Below are 25242 nucleotides of genomic sequence, written 5' to 3' on the forward strand. Positions count from 1 at the left end.
ATGTGTTGTAAAATTGTATTGTGTATTGTAAATTTTATTGTGTATTGGTTATCATTTTATTGTGTATTGTTAATATTGTATATACCACTGCCACCGGGTGCTTGCCCACTTGCAGTGTAAATAAATACATACATACATGATTCCCTAGATTTGGCACCGATTATTATTCTAATTACTCTTTTTTATAGTAGGAATATACTGTTCTATCTGTGGAATTTCCCCAGAATATTATTCCTAAACTCATTACCGAGTGGAAATATGCAAAGTATATTGTTTTCAAGGCATTGATATTTACTGTCTGTTGCATAGATCTAATATCAAAACATGCTGAATTTAGTCTGGGGGGGGGGCGTAATTTCTTTAATATGATTTTTCCAATTTAACACATGATCGATTTTAAGCCAAGAAATTTGGTCGTTGTTTGTTTCTAATAGGGAGCCATTGTTAATTATTGCGCTAGAAATTTACGAGGTTGAATTTGGACAGGATTTAAATTGAATTATATTCTTTTGTTACATTTTAATACCAATTTATTGACTGAGAACCAGTCACATATTTTTAGGAGAATTTCCTTGGTTGAAGATTGGAATGTGTTGGAGTTATTGGCTGTAATTACTATACTTGCGTTATCTGCAAATAATATGGGATGACCTACATTTTTTATTAGGGGGGCAAGATCATTTATGAACACTAGAAAAAGTAGGAGACCTAATATTGATCCTTGAGGAATTCCATTATTAATGGTTCCCCATGTCGAGGTAGATTTCATAGTTGTATTGATTTCGACTTTCTGTTTCCTGTCTATGAGATATGGATGAAACCATTGGTGTGCAAAGTCTTTAATTCCATAATAATCTAATGTTTCTAATAGCATTTTATGATTTATACAGTCAAATGCTTTGGAGAAATCACAGAAAATTCGTCCAACTTGTAATTTTTTATTACCTGCCTCCAGAATTTTGTCAGTTAAATTAAATGTTGCATTTTCTGTGGCTCTATTATTCCTAAATCCAAACTGTTCTAGGAGTAAAATGTTGTATCTTTCTAGGTGATGATATAATCTTTTATATATTACTGGTACTTTTTCAAAGACTTTGGAGAAGACTGATATAAGTGATATGGGTCTGTAATTTTCTGGAGATGTTGTTTCTCCATTTTTGCAGATAGGAATAAGCACTGAATATTTTAATCTCTTGGGCAATGTGCCATTGAAACATTGAATAGTTACATAAATAACTTACTGGCCCTGCTATAACATGTAAACTCGCTTTTAATATTTTGTTGTTATTTCATCATACCCTGAGGATTTATTTGACTTTAGATTTTTAATAATTGCTATTATTTCTTGTTTGTTTGTTAGAAATATTTGAATATTTGGGAATTTTGTCGGAAAATATTGTGTTAAGAGTCTAAACTGTTATTAACGTTATCATGGGGGATATATTATCAGAGATTTGTATTGTTGTATTATAGTATAATTCTTTAGCTTTATAGATTACTTTGTGTAATATTTTTGAATAATTGTATAGTATTCTTTTAAGTTTGTATCATTATTATTTCTGTTGTGTATGTATAATGATCTCTTGGTTTTGCATGCGATTTTAATACCTTGTGTAATCGTCTATTGTTACATATTTTTTTCATTTCCATACTTTACAGGAAAACTGGTTTCAAAAATATTTAGAAATGTTTTATGAAACTCGCTGAATTTACAGTTAATATCTCTTTGACTACATACTGATTCCCATGTTTCATTTTTAAGATTTATTTCAAAATAATTGAATGATTCCCTGTTTATAGTTCTGGATCTCACTTTAGTTGTTTTTTTTATGATGTGTTAATATTTATATTTAGGAGTTGAGCATCATGATCCGAAAGACCATTCATTATTGGGGTTGTTTGAGATATACCTATTCTTTCTTTTACGATAAATATGTTGTCTATTGCAGTAGCTGAATTCCCTTGTATTCTGGATGGAAAGTTTACTGCGTAAATTAAATTCAAAGATGCTAGCAATGAATTTATTTGATCTTTCCTATTGTTTTCTCTTAGATAATCGACACTGATATCTCCGCAAATAATGCATTATTCACGTTTCAATTTCTGTAAGTATTCCATGTCTTTTCCAATAAATTAATAACATTTTCGTAGTCTCCAGTTGGTGCTCTATAGAGACATATTATAATGAAATTTTTTGTTTCATTTTCAATTTCAATATCACAAATTTCTAAATCCCTGTCTTTGCAAAAATGTGAAAGATCAATATTTTTGAAATTAAGGTCAGATCTGAGAAGTACACTCACATCTCCATTCTCAAGAGTTTGTCTGCCATATCTAGCACCTAATTTATATCCTTCCAGTGAGAGAGACAATATTTCCTGTTGTTTCATATGGTGTTCGGTAATACATTGTACATTCGAGTTTAAATGTTCGGAATCTAAGGATGCAAGGAGTTCATCAGTCTTATTTTTTATACTTATATTCTGATGGAATACAATGAACGTTGTTTGCATTACGATTTGTTGATTCTGTTTATTATTGTTTTTGTTGTTACTTTGACTTTTTTATTTACTCTAAAAAAGGATAAGCCCTATAACGGATTACAACAGGAATTTTATTGTCACACTTTCCATGGTCACACTGAAGATGTCAGCAATGAGACGCGTTAGCGAGTCCTTGCCTCGATAATTCAAATGCAGTCCATGATATGTATATTTCTCTCTTACAATGGAGGATGTGTTTATAATATTAATGTGAGCCATGTCCTTCTCCAACTGAGCCAAGTCAAGCCTCAGATTTACACTCTTAACCCCCCTATTCATGCACTGCTTGTCATGCCTATGGAAGAGGTTCACAAAACCCACATTGGTATGTCCACTCCTCCGTGCAATATTGTGTATATCTCCAAGATTGAATAATTGAGGTTTCTGTCCAGGCTGTTTCCTACACCCTCCACTAGGCTATAATTACATGATCTTCTTTATCAAGATCTTTAGCAAGCGCAGATAGATCCCCTACAACATTGCACAGGAAGCGTTGGGTTTGAAAAGGCTGGTAACAGCATATTTCTCACCCAATGATGCCTAGAGCCGTTGACTTATTCCTCTGCCATGGTTACTACGTAACAAAAGTATCTTTCTCCTACGCTTGGGCTTCGATACTGAGTTGGAAGGAGCATCAGATTCAGGTTCTAGAGAATCCAGAACAAAGAATCTGTTGCTCAGTTCCACTTCAATATTAGAGGTAGCAGTAGCAGTACTAAGAACACTGGAACTCTTTCCTTTACGCTTCAGATTAGAGACCACTATAAAATCTGGTGCTTTACTTCTAACTTTAGGCTTTATAGGCCAGCCCTGCGATTCAGTTAATTACAGACGAAACAAAACGCTGCGGCAAAAACGCATCTGGCTACTTTTATTACTGGAGCTGTTCTTCACATACCTACATACGAGTATTTTTATGAAACGAAATAATTATAGGCTACTGCCCCAGCGTTTCGAATGCTGCAGTTGTTTGCGTTCCCGCGGCGTTCGACTGCTGGAGGCGAAAACCGTATCAAACAACAAGTAAGTTAGCAGACGCCTTGCTAGTGCACAGATGTAGGCTAACAAGAACGTGAAAAAAGTGCATCAAGCTTTGCATAGTAGTAAATATTCACCTACTATTTGCTGATCATGTGGTTATTATTGCTAATTCAAAAACAATTATAAAATTAGAGAATAAAGTAATGAAAAATGATAACTGGATACAATTTACATCCCCAGTAAAACAACAATCGAAGTTCAGAAAACTAAATTTTACTGGAGAAGGATTTATTTGAGTTATTCATTTCTGTGTTACATTTTATTATTTAGTTTTAGGTTATGGTTTTTACATAATCAAACTGCTTGTAGCATCAAGTTTTAATTTCTGTGCGTTTGTTAGGTCAGAATAATTAAGGCTTATTTAAGCTCGACTTGGCACGTTGTTTTATTTTCGCTCTTCTTTGCTATACTGATTTAAACTTTGGTCATTATAAATATATTGAATTAATATAAATTCACATAAACGAATAAAATATGTTTGCACAAATTATTTCATTACAAAATAGCAAATTAGCCTACGTCTAACCTTCAATTATATGGAAATCCCAGTGATCATAGTCGTTTGCTTTCCGTTTATGAAGAATTTTCTTAGACGTCAAAAACTGTTTTCTTTTCAACCAAAGGTTTGGTATCCAACTGTTAACACTCTCTACAGAGGAAAGGTTTTTTAACGTCCAAAGGTATATTAATTGAAATTATTGTGAAAAAAAAATGTTCGAAGTTTGATGTCCTTACTCTTGTTCTGCATGCTTTTTGGTGAACGTTGTTGGGTATAGTTCTGTCCCTCGCCACACTTTTCATTATCTAACGCTTATTTTATCTGCATTCTGCAGGCTTAACACTTTTTCAAGACGAATTTTACAATCAGACTCACCCGAAATTTCGTTCAGCTGACGAGTGCCCTTCATTTTCAAGACTTGTGCAGCATCACACGAACCCAAGTTGACACTGTCGACAACGAAATAGTGACCGAAGTGATAGACTTGGGATACTGTTACGTGCGAACGAAGGATGACGACGTCACAAACATCTATAAAGACAAGGTCTATTACTTGTCGGTGAAAAGTCAGTCTGTCTTAGCAGAGCTAACATATGAAGATATCTCGATTTCGAAAAATAGGCTATTTGGATTGCAAATTTGTGAAAAAATCGCAAGAAGCTTACTTACTTCCTGGATTTTAAGGAACCCGGGGGTTCATTGCCGCCCTCACATAAGCCCGCCATTGGTCCCTATCCTGAGCAAGGTTAATCCAGTCTCTATCATCATATCCCACCTCCCTCAAATCCATTTTAATATTATCTTCCCATCTACGTCTCTGCCTCCCCAAAGGTCTTTTTCCCTCCGGGCTCCCAACTAACACTCTATATGCATTTAACAAGAAACTTAATATAAATTTAAAAAAAACACAGTAACGGTGTCCACTTTGATACGTTGAGCACATATTTGTACAATAAAAACAAAATAAAGATCGAGATAGCAGACATGAGCTTTCTAAGATCGTTATATGGACTATTTTTTCGACATTAGGAACAAAGTAAAAATAGGCCTAAAAGGGAATATTAAAAAAAATATAGGGTGAAGCAAGAATAATGCTGAAACTGATCAGGAAGAGAATAAGAAATTGACTAGGTCACTGGCTAAGAAAAAATTGGCTAACGAAAGATGCACTAGAAGGAATGGTGAACAGGAGAAAAGTTTGGGGCAGAAGAAGATGTCAGATGATAGACAACATTATGATACATGGTTCGTACGTGGATACTAAGAGAAAGATGGAAAAGAGGGAAGATTGGAGTATGCTAGATTTGCAGTGAAAGACCTGCCCTTTCGGAGAAAACTAAGAATGAATGAATAGAAAACAATGGCCACGAAATTAAATCACAATTGACAGCTTACAGAATTCTAAAAATAATATTGAATTACAATTCGAATGACGAACAAAACAAAGCAAGAAAGAAAGAAAGAAGGAAAGAAGGAAAGAAAGAAAGAAAGAAAGAAAGAAAGGAAGAAAGGAAGAAAGGAAGAAAGGAAGAAAGAAAGAAAGAGCTAAAGGGAATAGAAAATTTACGGTAATTCAATGGAAGAGGAATGAGTTACAGTTTACATTTTGATGAACTTCACTTTTTCTTCAGATAAATCACAGATTCATTTAGAGACCTAAGAAGTAGGAACCATGCATGCTTAGACAACATTCTACAATCACTGTTCTTCCATAATAATGTGTCTGCCAACACCCAAATGCAACTTGGCGGTCTTTGACATGTGTTCAAGTTCCTTATGACTGTATTGAACTTCCTATTTCCAAAAATTGTGTGCCAAAGTTATAAACATGCTTAATTTATATTAAGAAAATTGAAAATAGCAATATAGAATATTTGAAAATTTATATTTCCAGAATAAGAAGTTATCAGGAATGGATACCTACCAGGCGTCATTCTCTAGCAGTCGAATAATGTTCAGAATGTCCGATTCTGAACTATTTGAAATTTTCACTTAACATGCATGATTGAAAAAAAAAGGATTGTGTTTTATGTATTTCCTACTGGTGTCTCAAAGTACTTAAACTTAATCATCTTCAAGGACAAAATAATAACATGCAACATACGTACGGTATAATAAAATATTTTGTAGTGCGTATTTTGTAGTACGTTTAGAAATAAAATGTTATAGAGAACGAATATTTTTCATACTTACAATCATTTAAGAAATTATATAGGAAAAATGTTTTAATATACTGAAAAACTTAAAATTGAAATTTAAAGAAATACAGTTAAATAACTTCAAGAAGATGAAAAACAGATTAATTATCAGTCTTCGAAAATCAATCTATCACGAATTTATAAAATGTAAAACAGACATTATAAGTGAAAGTAGAAATCTGCAGACCAAAGATTTGTCTGAAAGAGATCTATTTCAGAATCTTAATCTCAGAAGATACAAAGGCGTTCGCTACCAATATTACACAAATGTCTGGCACCATACATACATGTCAATAATTATTTCCAAAATTGAAAATTATAAAATCTTAGATGATATGCTTCTCATTGCTCTATTAAATGTGAATACCTTTGACATAACTCTAGATATTTTCCAGTAGGAGAAAGAACACAGAAAATACGATAAATTTTTATGTGAATTCAAAAGAAATCCAATTGGTAACCATGTTAAACATTTCTGCTAAATAACAACTTTTACAGTATAATAATGTTTGGATTCCACAAATTAGAACAGGAAATCCATGTGATTGATAGGGGACGACATCGGAAATGAAATAACAGACAAACATGGAATACTGGACAGATGGAAGAAATATGTAGAAGAGTTATATGAGACAAGGATTTGTCCAGATGACTTACCTATAGAAGACGAAGAAGCAGTATCAAAAGCCGAAAAAGGATTTTCTATTTTAAGCGAAGAAATTGAACTAGCGCTTAAGGAAATGAAAAATGGAAAAGCAACAGAAGTTGATGGAATTCCCATTGAATTAGTGAAATGCTTGGGTGAAGACAAGCAGAAAATTCTATTATTATGCAACGAAATATATGAGAAAGGCGAATGGCCTGAAGATTTTTGGAGGTAGTGTTGATTCCAATACCGAAGGAAATTAATGCCAAGAAATGTAAGGAGGTCAGGACTATCAGTCTAATACCGGACTTGCCGAAGATTCTCTTGCGAATCGACTTTTATATTCTAAGATGGAAGAACTTTTGGAAGAAGAGCAGTTTGGCTTCAGGAATGGAAAAGGTATGAGAGATGCAATTGGAATGTTACGGCCAATGGGCGAAAGATACCTATAGGAGAATGAAAAAGTGTATGTAGTATTTGTTGACTTAGAAAAGTCTTATGACAGAGTGGATTGGAATAAACTGATGGGCATCCAAACGAAAATTGGTGTGGATTGGAAAGAGAGAAGAGTATACAGTAATCTTTATACGAAACGAGTCAAAGTCAGGATAGGAGAAGAAATGTTAGAAGGAAGTGAATTTGGGTTGGGAATACGTCAAGGATGTCCTGTATCATCTACCCTGTTCAATATCTATTTAGAGGATTTTGTAAAGAACTGCTTTCAGAACAAGGGAGGAGTGATAGTAGAAGGAAGAAGAATAGAATGCATTAGATGATATGGCGTTGTTAGCAGAAGAGGAAATGATACTAAATGATAATCTATTGGAGTTAAGTGACAGCTGTGAGCATTACGGGTTGAAGATAAATGCAAATAAGACGAAGAGCTTAGTCAAAGGGAGAAAAATAAAGAAAATAAACTTGCAATTCTAAATGAGGCAGTAGAGCAAGTGGACAGTTTCAAATACTTGGGATGTACTATAAGCAGTAACATGAGTTTTTGCCAAGAAGTCAGAAGGAGGATAACAATTACCAAAGAAGCTTTTAATAGAAAAAGAAGCATCTTCTGCATACCTCTGGAAGAAGAACTAAGGAAGAGAGTAGTGAGTGCTTTGTATGGAGTGTGGCATTGCATGGGGCAGAAACAGGGACATTAGGACGAAGTGAAGAGAAGCGAATAGAAGCATTTGAAATTTGGATATGGAGAAGAATGGAACGTTTGAAGTGGTCAGGCAGAATAAGAAATGAAACTGTGTTGGAAGGAGTGGGTGAAGAAAGAAGGATGCTGAAACTGATCAGGAAGAGGAAAAAGAATTGGTTGGGTAATTGGCTGGGAAGAAATTGCCTACTGAAGAGTGGAGTGGAAGGAATGTGAACGGGAGAAGAGTTCGGGACAGAAGAAGATATCAGATGATAGACGAGGAATGTAGAAAATAGGAAAGATTGGAGAAAGTTGGGTTTGCAGTGAAAGACCTACCCTTGGGGAGAACACTATGTGAATGAATGACTACTGTGCTTGGATTTGTATCCCCATATTCATATCTTATCGAAATTTCTTCTCCTGTATTACGGTTGGTATCACAAATATATTTTCCCCTTCGAGAGTTTTGATTACCTTGGCTCTAGAAACAAGAATATATCATGATTTTAGTTGGCTTACATTGGGTATATAAATGAAATGAACGTATAAATTGTATCATGCAATGTATGCAGTAATCTTCTGATAAACGTGAAGCTCAAAGTGATTGATCGTTTAATTAATTAATTCATTCATTCACATCCATCCACCCACCCACCTACCTCCTCATCCATTAATTAATTAATTCATTCATATCAATCTACCAATTTATTAATTAATTCACCCATAATTAATTAATTAAATCTCACTCAACTATCCATCAATCCATTTATCCAGTCATACATATTATGATTCCACCCACCCACCACCCATTCATTCATTCATTCATTCATTCATTCATTCATTCATTCATTCATTCATTCATTCATTCATTCATTCATTCATTCATTCGTTCATTCATTCATTCATTCATTCATTAATGTTGTCATTATTTCTTTCCTTCTGTTTTCTGATATCTTAATTTGTCATAGTATATCATTTACGACCATTGTGAACTATTATAGACTTGCACACACGAAAGAAATGACAGAATTCCATCATATACGGTGAGCACGACATTAATTTGATTATTTGGCGAGGTATTTCGTTTGTGAGTGCGCACCATGTGGACACAATCATATCGGTTCGTCCCGAAAACTAAAGTGGGATAAAGATCTCCTCTCTTAATCGATTATAAAAAGAACATTCTTACGTGAGTTCATGCATCCAACTCAAGTTGTCACTTTTCAACGCCTCCGAGTATGGGCAATTAATTGAAGTTAAAAAACGAAAAAGAATCATGGTCCAAAACATTTGAGATATTAAGCATGTGGTGAGCGTATTGTAGCGTCCATCTACTGAATTAATTATTATTATTAGGGAGAAAAACATCATGAGTAAAGCACGGATTTCTGAGCACAATTAAACAGTAATATAAGCAAGCAAATAAGCACGAAAAATGGTGGAAATAACCAATAAATAAGCAAAAATTAATACACGGAAACAGTAAAATAAGGAGCAAAATAAGCAAAATTGAATACACGGATATTTGATGATAAATTATTTGTTTCGTAGACCTCTTATCTTATTGAAGGCTGTTGCAGTATACAAGGAAGTTCATCCTGAGATTTTCCTGTATGAATCTCCTGCGTCTGTCAGTGAAGAATGACTTGCAAAGTGAAAATGTTCTTTCGAAGTCGCACGACGTCACAGGCGCATGTGAAAAGCACCACAGTTCTTCGGTGAATTCCTCTTCAATATCTGTTTCTTCACCAGAAACCTTTGTAGAAATTTGACACAATGTTTTTTTAATCGGAATTTTTCTGTAATACCTGACTGAGTTTGTCGAACGCAATTTTTGCAACCCTATATGTTCCTGAAGATAATGCTACAGAAATTTCGTCTATCAGAGAAAGTGAATGTTCCAGGGAATTATTTCGAGCTTCCAACTGCTTAAAAATTTCGGGTATTTTGGAGAAACGTTTATGGATGTACTGAATCTTTTCTTGGATGCCTTTTTTAGAAAAGAAAAAACATTCATGGGCTGTGGCAATGCTGACTGCATCTTCTGCATTTAGGGAGTTCAAAACATTTTTCACTTCACTGAAATGTTCCGCGTAGTATGACACAGCCTGTAACCATGTATCCCATCGAGTTAAGACTGGCTGAGAGGTAAAGATAAATTTGGAAGGAATTCACGAAATTTTTAAATTCTAAACGATGACTTTATAAACACTTTCTTCACGCTGGAAACAAGAAGATCCATGTCTTTATACTAGCTTCCAACAGTTTCAGCAACACGATGTAAACCGTGACCAAGGCACGTCAAGTGAACTAATTTAGGGTAAAGAAATTTCAATCCAGCTCCCGCTTTAACAATATATGGAGCAGCATCACTGAGAAGTAACAATACATTTCATACCGAACCCCTTCTGACCATAAGAAAAGTAACAAGACGTTGACAAATTTTGCAACAGTGGAATTATTTACTCGGTAAAGTATTTGTATATTAAGAAGAAAAGATCTGCTTGCTTTCATAGTACCAACTACAGCACTATAAACGCACTATCCCGATGCATGAGAAGTAACAATACATTTCATACCGAACCCCTTCTGACCATAAGAAAAGTAACAAGACGTTGACAAATTTTGCAACAGTGGAATTATTTACTCGGTAAAGTATTTGTATATTAAGAAGAAAAGATCTGCTTGCTTTCATAGTACCAACTACAGCACTATAAACGCACTATCCCGATGCATGTATGGTTTCATCAATAGAAATCCTTAGGCGTATGTTTTCGTGCTTCAGTTTATCCTGAATATTAAAAATTACATCTTGAAAACACTGTGGCATATAGTTTTTGGGCAATGTAGATTCGTCCGGCACCCTTTTGTTTGTGTATTTTCCTAAAAATACCTGAAGCTGCACATTATTCAATTTCCACAATGGAATGTCGGAACCCGTTAATGCTAAAAACAAGTCTTTGAAAAATGTATCCCTAGAACTCGACTGTTCACCCATATTGCTTTTAATCAGTTGCTGGTTTAACTTAGATTTATTCTTATACCTCTCCTTATGCCGCGTTGTATGAATATAAGAGGTGGGGACGGAGCGAATAGAACTGTTGAGTAACTCGGTTCTAGCGGTTTAATGTGCTTGCAGCGGAGCACCGAAGTTACTCGGTTAACAGTAGCCGTTAGAGGTCAGTTCAAACGTTCAAACAGAGTTCACGTGTTTCACTTAGGTCTAGCAGACTACGACGTAAATACTGTTGTATTTAACTATTTTCTGCTGCAGGACAAATTATTTCCGACAGGAAATCATCCTTATACCCAAGGCGGGATGAAACCCTAGTATTTTTGAAGAGGAATTCATCCCATATATGACCTGTCAAGTGGACCTAATGAACACTGACAGTCTGTACATATTACTGTATATAATAATAATAATAATAATAATAATAATAATAATAATAATAATAATAATAATAATAGTAATAATAATAATAATAATAATAATAATAATAATAATTATTATTATTATTATTATTATTATTATTATTATTAAAGTTGAGAATAACAGTGAAAATTTGGAATTGAACGGGTTACATCAGATCCTTGTTTGCGGATGACGTGACTATGTTAGGAGAAAATCAACAAACTATTAGGGAAAATACAGGAATTTTACTTGAAGTAAGTAAAGAGATAGATTTGGAAGACAATCCCGAAAAGGCAAAGTATATGATTATGTCTCGTGATCAGAATATTGTACGATATGTAAATAAAAAATATTGGAAATTTATCCTCTGAATCGGTGGAAAAATTCAAATATCTTGGAGCAACAGTAACAAATATAAATGACACTCGGGAGGAAATTAAACGCAGAATAAATATGGCAAAAGGCATATTATTATTCAGTTGAGAAGCTTTTACCGTTCACTCTGCTCTCAAAAAAGCTCAAGTTAGAATTTATTAAAACAATTATATTACTGGTTCTTCTGTATGGTTGTGAAACTTGGACTCTCACTTTGAGAGAGGAATAGAAGTTAAGGGTGTTTGAGGATAAGGTGATTAGGAAAATATTTGGGTAAGAGGGATGAAGTTACAGGAGGATGGAGAAAGTTACACAACGCAGAACTGCATGCATTTTATTCTTCACTTGACATATTTAGGAACATTAAATTCAGACGTTTGAGAATGCCAGAACATGTAGCACGTAGGCTATGGGTGAATCCAAAAATGCATATAGAGCGTTATTTGGGAGGCCGGAGGGAATAAGACCTTTGGGGAGGCCGAGACGTAGATGGGAAAATAATATTAAAACGGATTTGAGGGAGGTGGGATATGATTATAGAGAGTTGATTAATCTTGCTCAAAATAGAGACCAATGGCGGGCTTATGTGAGGGCGGCAATGAAGCTCTGTGTTGCTTAAACGCCATACGCAAGTATTATTATTATTATTATTATTATTATTATTATTATTATTATTATTATTAATATTAATATTATATTAAAGTGTTTAATTAATATTGAAATATGTTAAAAAGGAAGTGTATTATATTTTTCTATTTGTGTTTATTGGTTTTATGTTACCTCATCAGTCATCATTTTAATTGTATTTATTTCTATGATTTGTTACTTAATTACTTTAATTTATCAATAACTAGCTGAAAGCACCCGGCGTTGCCCGGGTTTTCCTTTCTGCTTCTATTTTTAATTAAACTGGTTATTATATTTTCGGAAATCTCGGAAACCTAACTATACACAACCAAAACGAATTGTCTTTACTAAGCTTTCCTCGCCCATAAAGATGAATCTTTACTTAACGTCATTTACATGAATTTATGAACTCCTTAGCCAAATGCCTGCCAGGGTTAACTCAATTTAAAACAGTTGTAAATCAGGCACCGAAAAGAAAACATTTCATCATGTGCCTGACGTTAAACTGTTGTTTTACATTTATTTATTTATTTATATGTTTTTTCATTTATTTATTTGTTTTTATTTATTTATTAATTTATTCTGGTGTAGTTAAGGCCATTAGGCCTTCTCTTCCACACCGCCAGAAATACAAATAAAGTAATAGAAAAATGAAGCTATAAACAAAGTAAAACCCAACGAAAATATAATTCCTTCTCCTCTTTCTGATCAGTTTCAGAATCGAATCAATATATACATATATAATTTAATTTATATTGGAAGATTTTTTTACCTCTTGACCGCTGTACACCCACATATCATACCAAGTTTTTTTCATAAAACTTGAAACTATATCTCATGAATTCAGAACATATTATATTAATTATAATTTTATACACAGAATGCAGATACAATATAAACTCGCAATAAGTCATTTTTTTAACGTAAAGACTAATATTCTGAGAAACGTGTAGGCCTACCGGTATTTTAGAAATTAATAAATTTTTATTTCCACAACGCTTATAATTTCGCAGCAACACATTTTCGGACGTGAACAACAATATTTTGAGAATTAATACAATGTTATTTTCAGTGGGATTATGTACATTCACATACTACATTAGCAACATGACAAAAGTATGATTGAATTGCTTATTGATATGTGTAAAATATTTTTTTTTTTCACTTCTTTGTATAAAATATAGTTGAGGATGTGAAAAACACGCAGTTTTTAAGTTAATGTCTGCAACTTTGAGCGACTGCCCTTGAGCTTCATTTTAATATGGTCATTACAAATGCTAGTGGCATTGAATTTGCAGTTGCTTAAAATTGAATGAATATCCTAGCAATACGTGGAATAAAAACATCTCCTTTTATTTTTGCAGTTAATATTGCCAATTCTATTACGTTTCGTATGAGTTTTTCACACCAATTCTTATTCGTGCATAATTTTGGTGGGTTAATATTTCGCAATAGTAAGTATTGAGAGACGTATATTTTATAATTAATATAGTGTTATTTTCAGTCGCCTTACGTACATTCGCATACATTAGCAATATGACAAAAGTATTATTGAATTGCTTTTTGATGTGTGTACATTTTTTCCCTACTTCTTTGTATAAAATATAGTTGAGAATGTGAAAAAGACGGAGTTTTTAAGTTAATGTCTGCAACTTTGAGCGACTGTCCTTGAACTTAATTTTAATATGGCCATTACAAATGCTAGTCGCAGTGAAATTGCTGTTACTTAAAATCGAAAGGCTTGTTAGTATCATAGGAATGCGTGGGATAAAAACATCTTCTCCTTTCGTTTTGCCAGTTAATATTGCCACTTTTATTACTACGTTTTGAATGAGTTTTTTCACGCCAATTCTTGTTCCAGTGCATAATTTTGGTGGGTCAATATTTCGCAATAGTACAAATTGGTGATTCAATATTAAGTATTAAATTATATGGTAGCAATCCTTGTGGTTTCAAAGAATTCAAGAATTCATTTGGATAAAACACAGTCTGGTCACTATCTACAACTGCATTGAGAAATTCATAATATTATTATGGTCCTGGACTGCGTAAAGATAACTTATTGCATGAATTATGTAGATTTTGGCCTTCATGATGTAGTAGTAGTAGTAGTATGTTTATTTTGCCTGGCAGAGTTAAGGCCATGAGGCCTTCTCTTCCACTCAACCAGGTTTCAATAATATACATGAGATACAAAATTTGATTACAAAACAACACAAAAGAAAATACCTTAGAAATTACATAAAATATAGTAGGAAATTACAATAGACAAGATCAGTTACATAATATAAAATTACAAATAGTCAAGATCAGTTACATAATATATAAAATAAAGTAGAAAATTACACATAATCAAAATCAGTTACATAACATAAGGGGAATACACACACACACACACACACACACACACACACACACACACACACACACACACACACACACACACACACACACACACACACACACACACAATTTATAAGACCTGAAATGCCCGAGACGAATTGGACGATTAATTTACTTGAGATATATTATTCAGTTAATATACTAATTGGAAAATACATATGGGTGACAAGGCATAAAATGTTGATTAGAAAAGTCCTACTAAATGGCATACAAACACAAATGATTAAGTAATACATGAAGATAATAAAAAAAGAAAAGAGAAAAAAAAAGAAGAAGAGAGAGGAGAAAAAAAATAACTTGGTCATTTAAGACTATTTAGAAACTTCCGCAAGAGTCTAGTTCTGTTCATTAAAGACATTTCTAAGTAGAGTGTACTTAAAAGATTTTAGACTCCGACTGCTCCTGATTTCCTGTGACAAGGAATTCCAGGAACGGGCTGTGTGTATTGTAAAGAAAGCAGAGTAGAGAGATGTTTGATGGATGGAATTGATAGAACATGGTTATGCTGTGAACGTGTATCACGGTTGTGGTGGGATGTGTATCAACAATGTCATTTAATTTCGTGTTATAATTTCCATGGCCTCGTGAAAGTCTATATTGAATACAACAGACAATAATAAAAAAACAATTGAGCATAGAAGATTGCATTTTAATATTATACATGAATGTTTAATCGTATTTATTTCTATTTTTTTTTATTTTTAATTAATTTATGGTCCATTTGCACAATTTTAATGTAGCCTATGTTCTTCTCCTGGTTATGAAGGTTAAATGTGCAAACTTTGGCACATATCGGTCAAAGCGTGAAGATTTGTATAGAGAACATATACACATACATACATACATACATATATACATACATACATACTTACATACATACATACCCACATTCAAATTTATATAATTAAGATATTACACTTCACCAAAGAAAACACGGTTGTGTGGAAGGCTAGTCATGTTATGAAATAAATAAACTTTATGTTCTTCAGTTCAAGGTTCCAAGTTTTATTGATATTTTATCCACTTTCTGTAATAATGAATAATTCTGTGTTTTATTTTTGAGTGCTTTAGGCAGAGCTTCATGGAGCCCGTTTCTTTCTATCTTCTTCTTTACTTAACTGCAGCATTTAATGTTTACCTGACATGTTAATTTATTAGCCGTTAGTATTATAAATTATTTTATGAAGATTATTTCGTGTGTCATATGTAACAACACTGAAGGTTAAATAGGCCATTCATATAAAATAACTCCGCAAATAGCCGTAATCACACAAATAAAATTGGCAACCGCTATTTTGCAATGAAGAGAAGCACTTTTTTCTCGTCAATTGGCAAAGCGAAAGCGCTTTACTACAACGCTTTTAAAATACGCTTGGTTTCAGTTTCAAAGTACGTTCTAAAATCGACTTAATCTATCCAAATTTTAAAATCTGCCGCCACAGATTTGTACTCTGTACTGTACATGGATCAACCGAGTAATGACGTCACAGTACCTGCTCTGAACTGAACCGCTCCTTCCCTAGCCCTAATTAATATGCTGCACAATGTCATATTTTTTCTTCGCAGAAACATTCTTTTCACACACCAAACAAAATAAGACACTGCCGTCGTCACTGAAAATATTACTTCCAGACTCATTTACGCATTTGCGTAAGAATGGTGATTGAGAGGTTTTTGTGGGTGGCATTTCTTAAATAGAACAGCGAGCAATCACACACATCTTATTGGACCAACGCGTGTTTCACAACTTGCACACTGCAGCTTGGAACTCGAGGAGTCACCATTAATGCACATGACATCATTCCGATAAGGCGATAAAGGCGATAACCGACTGACCTGCCTAGTCGCAGAAGTTTGGCGGGGAATTTCAAGGTTTTCTCCTAACTACGCAGTATTATTTCACAACATCCTGGGTCATACCCTAACATTGCTTTCTTACACATTCGACTGAAGTTAATTTTTTAATAGCCAATAAAAAAAGGGGAATCAGTGATAAAGGACGGCTAGGAGTGAAATATGCACTTTTAAAATTGCAGTTTTGGGTAAAATATGCTGTTTTAATTAAAAATCGTAAAATGAGTAAGCAAAAACGTTTTTCTTCGAAATAATCATTTATAAGCATTAACAAACATAGTTGAAACTGCTTAACTAGGTGTGTCTTACGAAGTATAACCTTTCTGCTTACCTTTAAAAGTGTGGAAAGAATATGCATTTCGCTTAGAAATCCGGGCTTTAATCATGAGCCTATGTTACAGGAGTAGAAATTGTGAGTGGTTTGCATAAAACAACCGTAGTCCAAAGACTTTTTTTGTGAAAACAGCCATTATCCAGCCAGGATGATGGTAGCATTTACCATTATTCCATTCATGTCATCTTGAAACATTTAGTCTGCCTCGGTAGCGCAGTCGGTATAGCGCTGGCCTTCTGTGCTCGAGGTTGTGCGTTCGATTCCGGCCTACGTTGATGGTATTTAAGTGTGCTTAATTGCGACAGGCTCATGTCAATAGATTCTATAAATTTACTGACATGTAGAAGAACTCCTGCGGGACAAAATTCTAGGACACCAGCGACACTGATATAACCTCGACAGTTGTGAGCGTCGTTAAATAAAGCATAATTTAATTTTAAATTAAATTCAAACATTTATCAATACAATTTTGAACTGTAGTAGATTGGCAGTACTGCTTCTTACGTACGCGGCAAAAGCTACCTCAAAGAAAAATACTTTAGCACGTGACTTGTTGTATTAGTTATGGAGCCATCTTTAGGTGCAGAAGTAATCCCATGGAAGAAAGTTAAGCAACGAAAGGAGAAAAAGCAGTATATAATAAATAAAATGAAGATTAAAGGAGAGGCACACTTCAAGCACAACAGTATTTTTTCTTAAAACAACCATTGGCCACGGTTACCTATATTTACACATGTATTTCTTACTTACTTACTGGCTTTTAAGGAACCCAGAGGTTCATTGCCGCTCTCACATAAGCTCGCCATTGGTCCCTATCCTGAGCAAGATTAATCCAGTCTCTATCATCATATCCCACCTCCCTCAAATCCATTTTAATATTATATTCCCATCTACGTCTCGGCCTCCCCAAATGTATTTTTTTCTCCGTCCTCCCAACTAACACCCTATATGCATTTCTGGATTCGCCCGTACGTGCTACATGCCCTGCCCTTCTCAAACGTCTGGATTTAATGTTTCTAATTATGTCAGGTGAAGAATACAATGCGTGCAGTTCTGTTTTGTGTAACTTTCTCCATTCTCCTGTAACTTCATCCCTCTTAGCCCCAAATATTTTCCTAAGCAACTTATTCTCAAACACCCTTAACTTATGTTCCTCTCTCAAAGTGAGAGTCCAAGTTTCACAATCACAAAGAACAACCGGTAATATAACCGTTTTATAAATTCTAACTTTCAGATGTTTTGACTGAAGACTGGATGATAAAAGATTCTCAACCTAATAATTATAGGCATTTCCCATATTTATTCTGTGTTTAATTTCCTCCCGAGTATAATTTATATATGTTACTGTTGCTTTCAGGTATTTAAATTTTTTCACTTCTTCAAAGGATAAATTTCCTCTTTTTATATTTCCACTTCGTACAATAATCTCGTCACGAGACATAATCATATCCTTTGTCTTTCCGGGATTTACTTCCAAACCTATCTCTTTACTTGCTTCAAGTAAAATTCCCGTGTTTTACCTAATCGTTTGTGGATTTTCTCCTAACATGTATTTATATTAGGCAATTTAAGTTATAATAAGTACTTCAGTTTTTCCAAGTTTCTAGAACACATTAAGGAATGGCATGATAAATTTCATACTTGGAGTGTCAACAACACCCATGTCAGAAAGTCAGACATGGACTATGGTTGTTTTTCCAAAAAACAATTCAATTGTAAAACCTTTATAGAGTTCAGCTGGTACGTCAGAGTTGAATTTTAGTCGTATATATATTGGACATTGTGGCGTTTGTATGGAGGAATCCATTACGCGCGACGATTAGATAATTGATAGTTGCTGAATTTTAATACAACAGAGAAAATTTCTGTACATTTTACCTTGAGGGATCTCAATCAGAAAAAGAAATATTATTCATGCCCTAATGAAGTAGCTAACTTTGTCGTCAGTCCTAAAACACTATAATAACTTTTGTGGCCCTTCAAAACCCTATATCGAATTTGAATCCGTAAATTCTGATCACAGAGGACGATTGTAGCATAAAGGGAAACAAAATGCCAGGACGAAAGTAACACCAAATCTGTCCCAGCAATCACCAACTCCATAACGCAATTCATTATATGCCAACTGTTTCAGACATTAGGAGGTTGACAAACTCAGAGATAGGGATAGACATTATACTTACTCCCGACGCCGGCGCGGAACCACCCCTTTATGAAGAACCGAGGACAGACTGTGTATCGATTACCTGTAGCACACTAGCGACATAGCGCGGCAGTCAAGGGAAATAATATTACATTAAACAGTTGAAAACTATATTATCACTTTTTAATGTTTTCTAGTTTCTGATTATAATCATCAATGTTATCGAAAGTTTTCAGGCACTGGATAGAGTGGTGACCGTCATGTAGTGGGCGTTATTGTATCGTGTACAAAGAATTGTTTTTTTTAATCTTTTTATACGGATCGACTCTTGCTTTACTTATAACGATGATGAAAACAGTCCCGTTTGGATTTAGTGTTCGGACGTGTGCAGTGCTTTTTCTGTGAAGGCAATCAGCAACTCTCGAAGAAGTGAAAGATATATATAATCGGCAATATCATATCATCAATGATTCAGGTAATGTTTACTCTGTAACCACGACTATAGGAATCTCTTAAGCATGTTGTTAGGTTAGGGTTTTGTAATTCTGGTATTTATTGTAGCAATTGCAGTTTATAGTCAACATAATTAGTTACAATATGACTTTATTGTATGTAAATTGTGAAGTGTTTGTGTACAAGCCACTGAGACGTAGGAACCAAAGACAGACAAGTGGAGTTCCTACAATTCACGCTGATGGAGCACCTCTTCCTGGTTGACATTAATTATCTTACTTACGGTAATATAAAAATTGTAAATTTATCCTTTGAAGAAGTGGGACAATTCAAATTTCTTAGAGCAACAGTAACAAATATAAATGGCACTCGGGAGGAAATTAAACGCAGAATAAATGTGGGAAATACATGTTATTATTCGGTTGAGAAGTTTTATCATCCAGTCTGCTCTCAAAAACTTCAAAGTTAAATTTATAAAACAATTATATTACCGGTTATTCTGTATGGTTGTGAAACTTGGACTCTCACTTTGACGGAGGAACAGAGATTAGGGTGTTTGAGAATAAGGTGCGTACGAAAATGTTTGGGGTTGAGAGGGATGAAGTTACAGGAGAATGGAGAAAGTTACATAACGCAGAAATGCATGCATTTTATTCTTCACCCGACATAATTAAGAACATTAAATGCAGACGGTTGAGATGGGTAGAACATGTAGCACGTATGGGCGAATCCATAATGCATAGGCCTATAAAGTATTAGTTGGGAGGTCGGAGAAAAAAAGACCTTTGGGGAAGACGAGACGTAGATGGGAGGATAATATTAAAATTGATTTGAGGGAGGTGGGATATGATGGTACGAGACTGGAGTAATCTTGCTCAGAATAGGGACCGATGGCGGGTTTATGTAGGGCGGCAATGAACCTGCGGGTTCCTTAAAAGCAATAAGTAGACTAAGTAAGTAAGTAAGTAAGTAAGTAAGTAAGTAAATAAGTAAGCAAGTTATGTATATGAGGCTGAATGTACCACAAATCTCTTTTAGAATTTACGACAAAATATGTAAAACATCGTCTTTAATGGGGCTCGAACCCGACCTCTGCTATGTGTAATTGTGTAATTTTTTTAGTAGGCCTGTATCTAAGATATGTAACAAACTTACGAAAGTACCGTAGGAAGTATTGTGAACGATAGAACAAATACCAAAGCCACCGGCGTAGCTCAGTCGGTAGAGGCGCTTGCCAGCTGATCCAGAGTTGCACTCGGACGTGGGTTCTATTCCCGCTTGGGCTGATTAACTGGTTGGATTTTCTCCGAGGTTTTCTCAAACCGTAAGACAAATGTCAGGTTATCTTTGGCGAATCTCTCCAAATACCATCTCGATATCAACACTAAATAACATAGTAGTTGATACAGCGTCGTTAAATAACCAACTAAAAAAATAGTAATATGTGCGTTTCGAACAAGATATTCTGAAATTTGGATACTTTCATGTTTGATATTATTATTATTATTATTATTATTATTATTATTATTATTATTATTATTATTATTTATTTTTATTAAACACTACTGTTGAACGAATGCCTGTCGCAGGTGTGAAGTTGTCCTATAGTTGAAGTTGTACGTACAGCTTGTCTGAAATAAAAGAAAATAGTGTATATATACAAGCATCTCCTCCTTTGTTAAACTTCTTATGTGTGTCTGAAAAAATGCTAGTTTAAATACCGATATGCCATGTAAAATTAACAATGTTTAGCCTATGTGCTTAATATGTTTGATATTTAAAATTATTTTGGTTATGATCTCGTAGGACTGACGTCCCTACTGCCATTAAATACCGAATGTCTCTTAAGGTGGGCGCTTTAACCATTCACCTCTCTCTGGACCGATTTGGCCTTTCATGAGTTTACCTTTACCTTTAGTCTCTATAGCCTAATACATTCATACATTTCATACACTATTAGTGTGGTATTTACAGAATAATATGAAATTAGAGTTCCCCTTCTTCAGAACAGTCATTTTATTGTGAACTGACAGAGCATAAATCCTTTTGCAATAAAATGGAACAATTTTGCTTTTTTTTTTAAATAGTTATATGCAATGACTGTTTATTGAACATTTACACTAATGTCTCGTCTCAGTTGGGCCTAGATTAGTTTGGATGTTAGTCTTAGGCGACCTAACACATTTTTTTAAGTCATAAACATTATTTGATCACAAATGTAGCTTGTGATGTCACTCTGGCTGCGCAAGGAAAGTACACAAATTGGTTCCGTGCTAGAAAGATACAAAATTTTGTCGACGTAAAGGAACGTTGTGTACAATATTATTTCAAATATTTATTTATAATAATTTGTCCTTTAACATTGAAATGCTTAATAAACTATTAATAGGGCGTATAACAGTATAGCGTAACTTAAATTTTTTACTCTCTCTTTTTCCTCATCTATTTATAGTTACTCTTCTGTAACCTGTACCTTAACTGCATTCCCAGCCACCGGCGTAGCTCAGTCGGCTAAGGCTCATGCCTGTCGATTCGGAGTTGCACTCTAGCGCGGGTTCGACTCCCGCTGCTTACCTGGTTGTTTTTTTTCCGATATTTTCTCCAACCATTAGGCGAATGTTAGGTAATCTATCGCGAATCCTCAGCCTCATCTCGCCAAATACCAACTCGCTATCACCAATCCCACAGACGCTAAATAACCTAATAGTTAATACAGCGTCGTTACATAACCAACAAAAAACTGTATTCAAAAAATGGTTATTTCAGTGGTTTCCAAATGTTCGTAATGCGCAGATAATCTCGGATATCTGGAGTCTTCTCGCTCATTTTTTGGTATGTTACAATTCTTTTTATTATGAGATGTACATTATATTTATCTTTTATATAATGCGTGCATATGAAATCGAACATTGTTCTTAAAAATAGCATTGTGGCTATTTTTAAACATTCATTCTTTATCTCTCTTACTTGTAGAGGTATGGAATTAAAATTTGGAGCGAATCTTAATGTGAGTTCACCTGTATAAAAGCAACAATTTAGCACGACTGTCCACAAGTAGCACATATACAGAGGCTCTTGTTTACTGCATATGCGCAGTGTGTTGTAAGCCAAACATATACAATAAGTGAGCACAAATTTTATTTCCGTACTGTACATAATTTCACCCTCATATCTTAAGTTCTCTATTTCCTGTTGTGTGTTATAATTTTGGTCTCGAGACGTAACTACACGGTCTAAGGCATCATGCTTTGGAAATCGCGTTAAGGAATGAGCGCTGGTTCGAATCTTTAATAGGTCAATATGTGACACCTTTACCTATCCAGAAACATGAATGTGGGGAGCTACAGTGAATAGCGAAATCTGGTTTCACAAGGCACTTATAACAACTGGGTAGATCATCATACTAACCATATGTTACCTCTGTATTAGTTGGATGGTTATTCATTTCTGCTGAGGCATGTGAACATGAGTCCAGCAGTCGACTACTAGGTCTCGGTCCTCCATGGACTGTAGCGAATCGGATTTACTTTTACTACTTATAATTTTGGCACTTTTCCTGAAAATCGTCAGTTCTTGTGTCTTTCTTGAACAAAAATAGTTCCTTATTGACATATGGAGAATGAACGATTTTATAATAATAATCCGTGGCGCTACAGCACACGAAGGGCCAAGACCGACCAGCCGGCTGCTGGCCTCACGGCCACATGCCGAAGCAGACATGGACGATCATCCAACCAGAATGTGTGGTTAGCACGATGATCCCACCAGCCGTAATAGCTGCTTTTCGTAACCGGATTTCGCTAACTATCGTAGCTCCCCAAGTGCATCATTATGCTGCGTTGGCACCGGTCCCATACACTGGCCGAAATTTCATGAGGAATCGAACCAGCGCGCATTCCGTAACACGAGTCCCAGGCAGAATGCCTTAGGCCACGACGCCACGGCGCGGGACGAATGAACGATTTTAGAAGCTGAAATGATAGTATGAGAACATTTAGATCAATATGTAAATAATGAATGAGAATTTCCTCCGATAAATAATATACTTTCAGAAAGCATATAATTTAATATGAAAATACACAATCGCTTTAATGACCATAGATATATTTAGATTGTTAAGTTTTGTGTAGATAATATCTCACAAGTATTGTCAGTTTTCGAGCAAAATAAGTCGAGCTGGTTGGCGAGTTGGTATAGCGCTGGCCTTCTATGGCCAAGGTTGCGGGTTCGATCCCGGTTCAGGTCGATGCCATTTAAGTGTGCTTAAATGCGACAGGCTCATGTCAGTAGTTACTGACATACAAAAAACTGCGGGACAAAATTCCAGCGCATCCAGCGACGCTAATATAACTTCTGCAGTTGCGAGTATCGTTAAATAAAACATAACTTTTTTTCGAGCAAAATTTTAGTTGGAGTGTACTGTGACAAGAAATTAATCTAATCATCAAAGTCAAGGCCATTAGATTGAGGGTCTTAAGCCATCTTAGAGCGGGGTTTGTTATCCCACGACGAGACCAGTTTCTGATTTTTTTATGCATATTGTTTTGTGGCTGGCAAAATTTGAATCTAGCTTTTAGGTAAAGCTCTCTGTGAAGTAGAAGCTCTGTAATTTCAGTGGAAAAATTGTTCCGGTGCCGGGTATCGATCCCGGGACCCTTCGCTTAGTGCACGAATGCTCTACTGATTGAGCTACACAGAAACTATTCCCGACATTGTCCCAATTTTTCCCTTTATATCCACACAACTCAAGTGACAAGACGCCAGAAACCCAACTTTGAGTGCACACAAACTCTGTGTGACTTGAATTGTGGTTTTCTGTTTACGTATCTGCAGTGGCGTATATATATATATATATATATATATATATATATATATATATATATATATATATGCAAATTTGGCTTTCATGTAAAGCTCTCTGTGTAGCAGACTTGAATAATTTCAAGGGAAAATTTGTACCGGGGCCGGGTATCGATCCCGGGACTCTTCACTTAGCGCACGAAGTTTGTGTGCACTCAAAGTTGGGTTTCTGGCGCCTTGTCAGCCCACTTGAGTTGTATGGATGTAAGGAGAAAAATTGTAAGGGTGTCGGATGTAGTTACTGGGTAGCTCAGTCGATAGAGCATTCGTGAGTTAAGAGAAGGGTCACGGCATCGATACCTGGCCCCGGAACAATTTTTCCCTTGAAACTATTCAAGAATATGAATTGTTCGAGTCCTCTCTTACTTCGCTTGTGGTCTTTTTGGGCGCTGCCTCTATCAACTTTTTTGTATTTTTGGTCTTAGGAGAGTTCGCAATTCTTCATAGAGTTTTTTAGTGCCACTTTGTCCGTCTATCTGTTTTTCTCTCTGTGTGTTTGCCTGCATGTATGAAACTATTCATCTTCCATTGAACCAATCTTAACTAAATTTTATAATTTAATTTTCATTGATATCGAACAAATAGGAAAAGACACAACTCTCGATACAAACATGGAAGATTAATTAATTCAGCATATCCTTCCCCTTGATTCTAAAGAATATATGAAAAATAACAGTTAATGACACTGGTCGACAAAGTTTTCTTTACAAGAA

At 34.9% G+C, this 25242-nt stretch overlaps 1 protein-coding gene across 3 annotated transcripts in view; it reads left to right on the forward strand.

The window, feature by feature from the left end:
- Window positions 1–25242, forward strand: part of LOC138710214 (beta-1,4-glucuronyltransferase 1-like) — a 622862-nt gene that overhangs the window by 203338 nt on the left and 394282 nt on the right. Inside the window, exon 1 of one of the 3 annotated variants that reach the window (XM_069840872.1) lies at window positions 19370–19691. The exons of the other annotated variants lie outside the window; for them this stretch is intronic. Within the exon in view, the coding sequence (XP_069696973.1) occupies window positions 19683–19691 (9 nt within the window). The 5' untranslated portion in view covers window positions 19370–19682. Of the gene's footprint in view, window positions 1–19369; window positions 19692–25242 lie in introns of those variants that run through there. 3 annotated transcript variants of the gene reach the window in all.

The sequence above is a fragment of the Periplaneta americana genome, chromosome 12 (genome assembly GCF_040183065.1).
Source record: "Periplaneta americana isolate PAMFEO1 chromosome 12, P.americana_PAMFEO1_priV1, whole genome shotgun sequence".
Classification (NCBI taxonomy): domain Eukaryota; kingdom Metazoa; phylum Arthropoda; class Insecta; order Blattodea; family Blattidae; genus Periplaneta; species Periplaneta americana.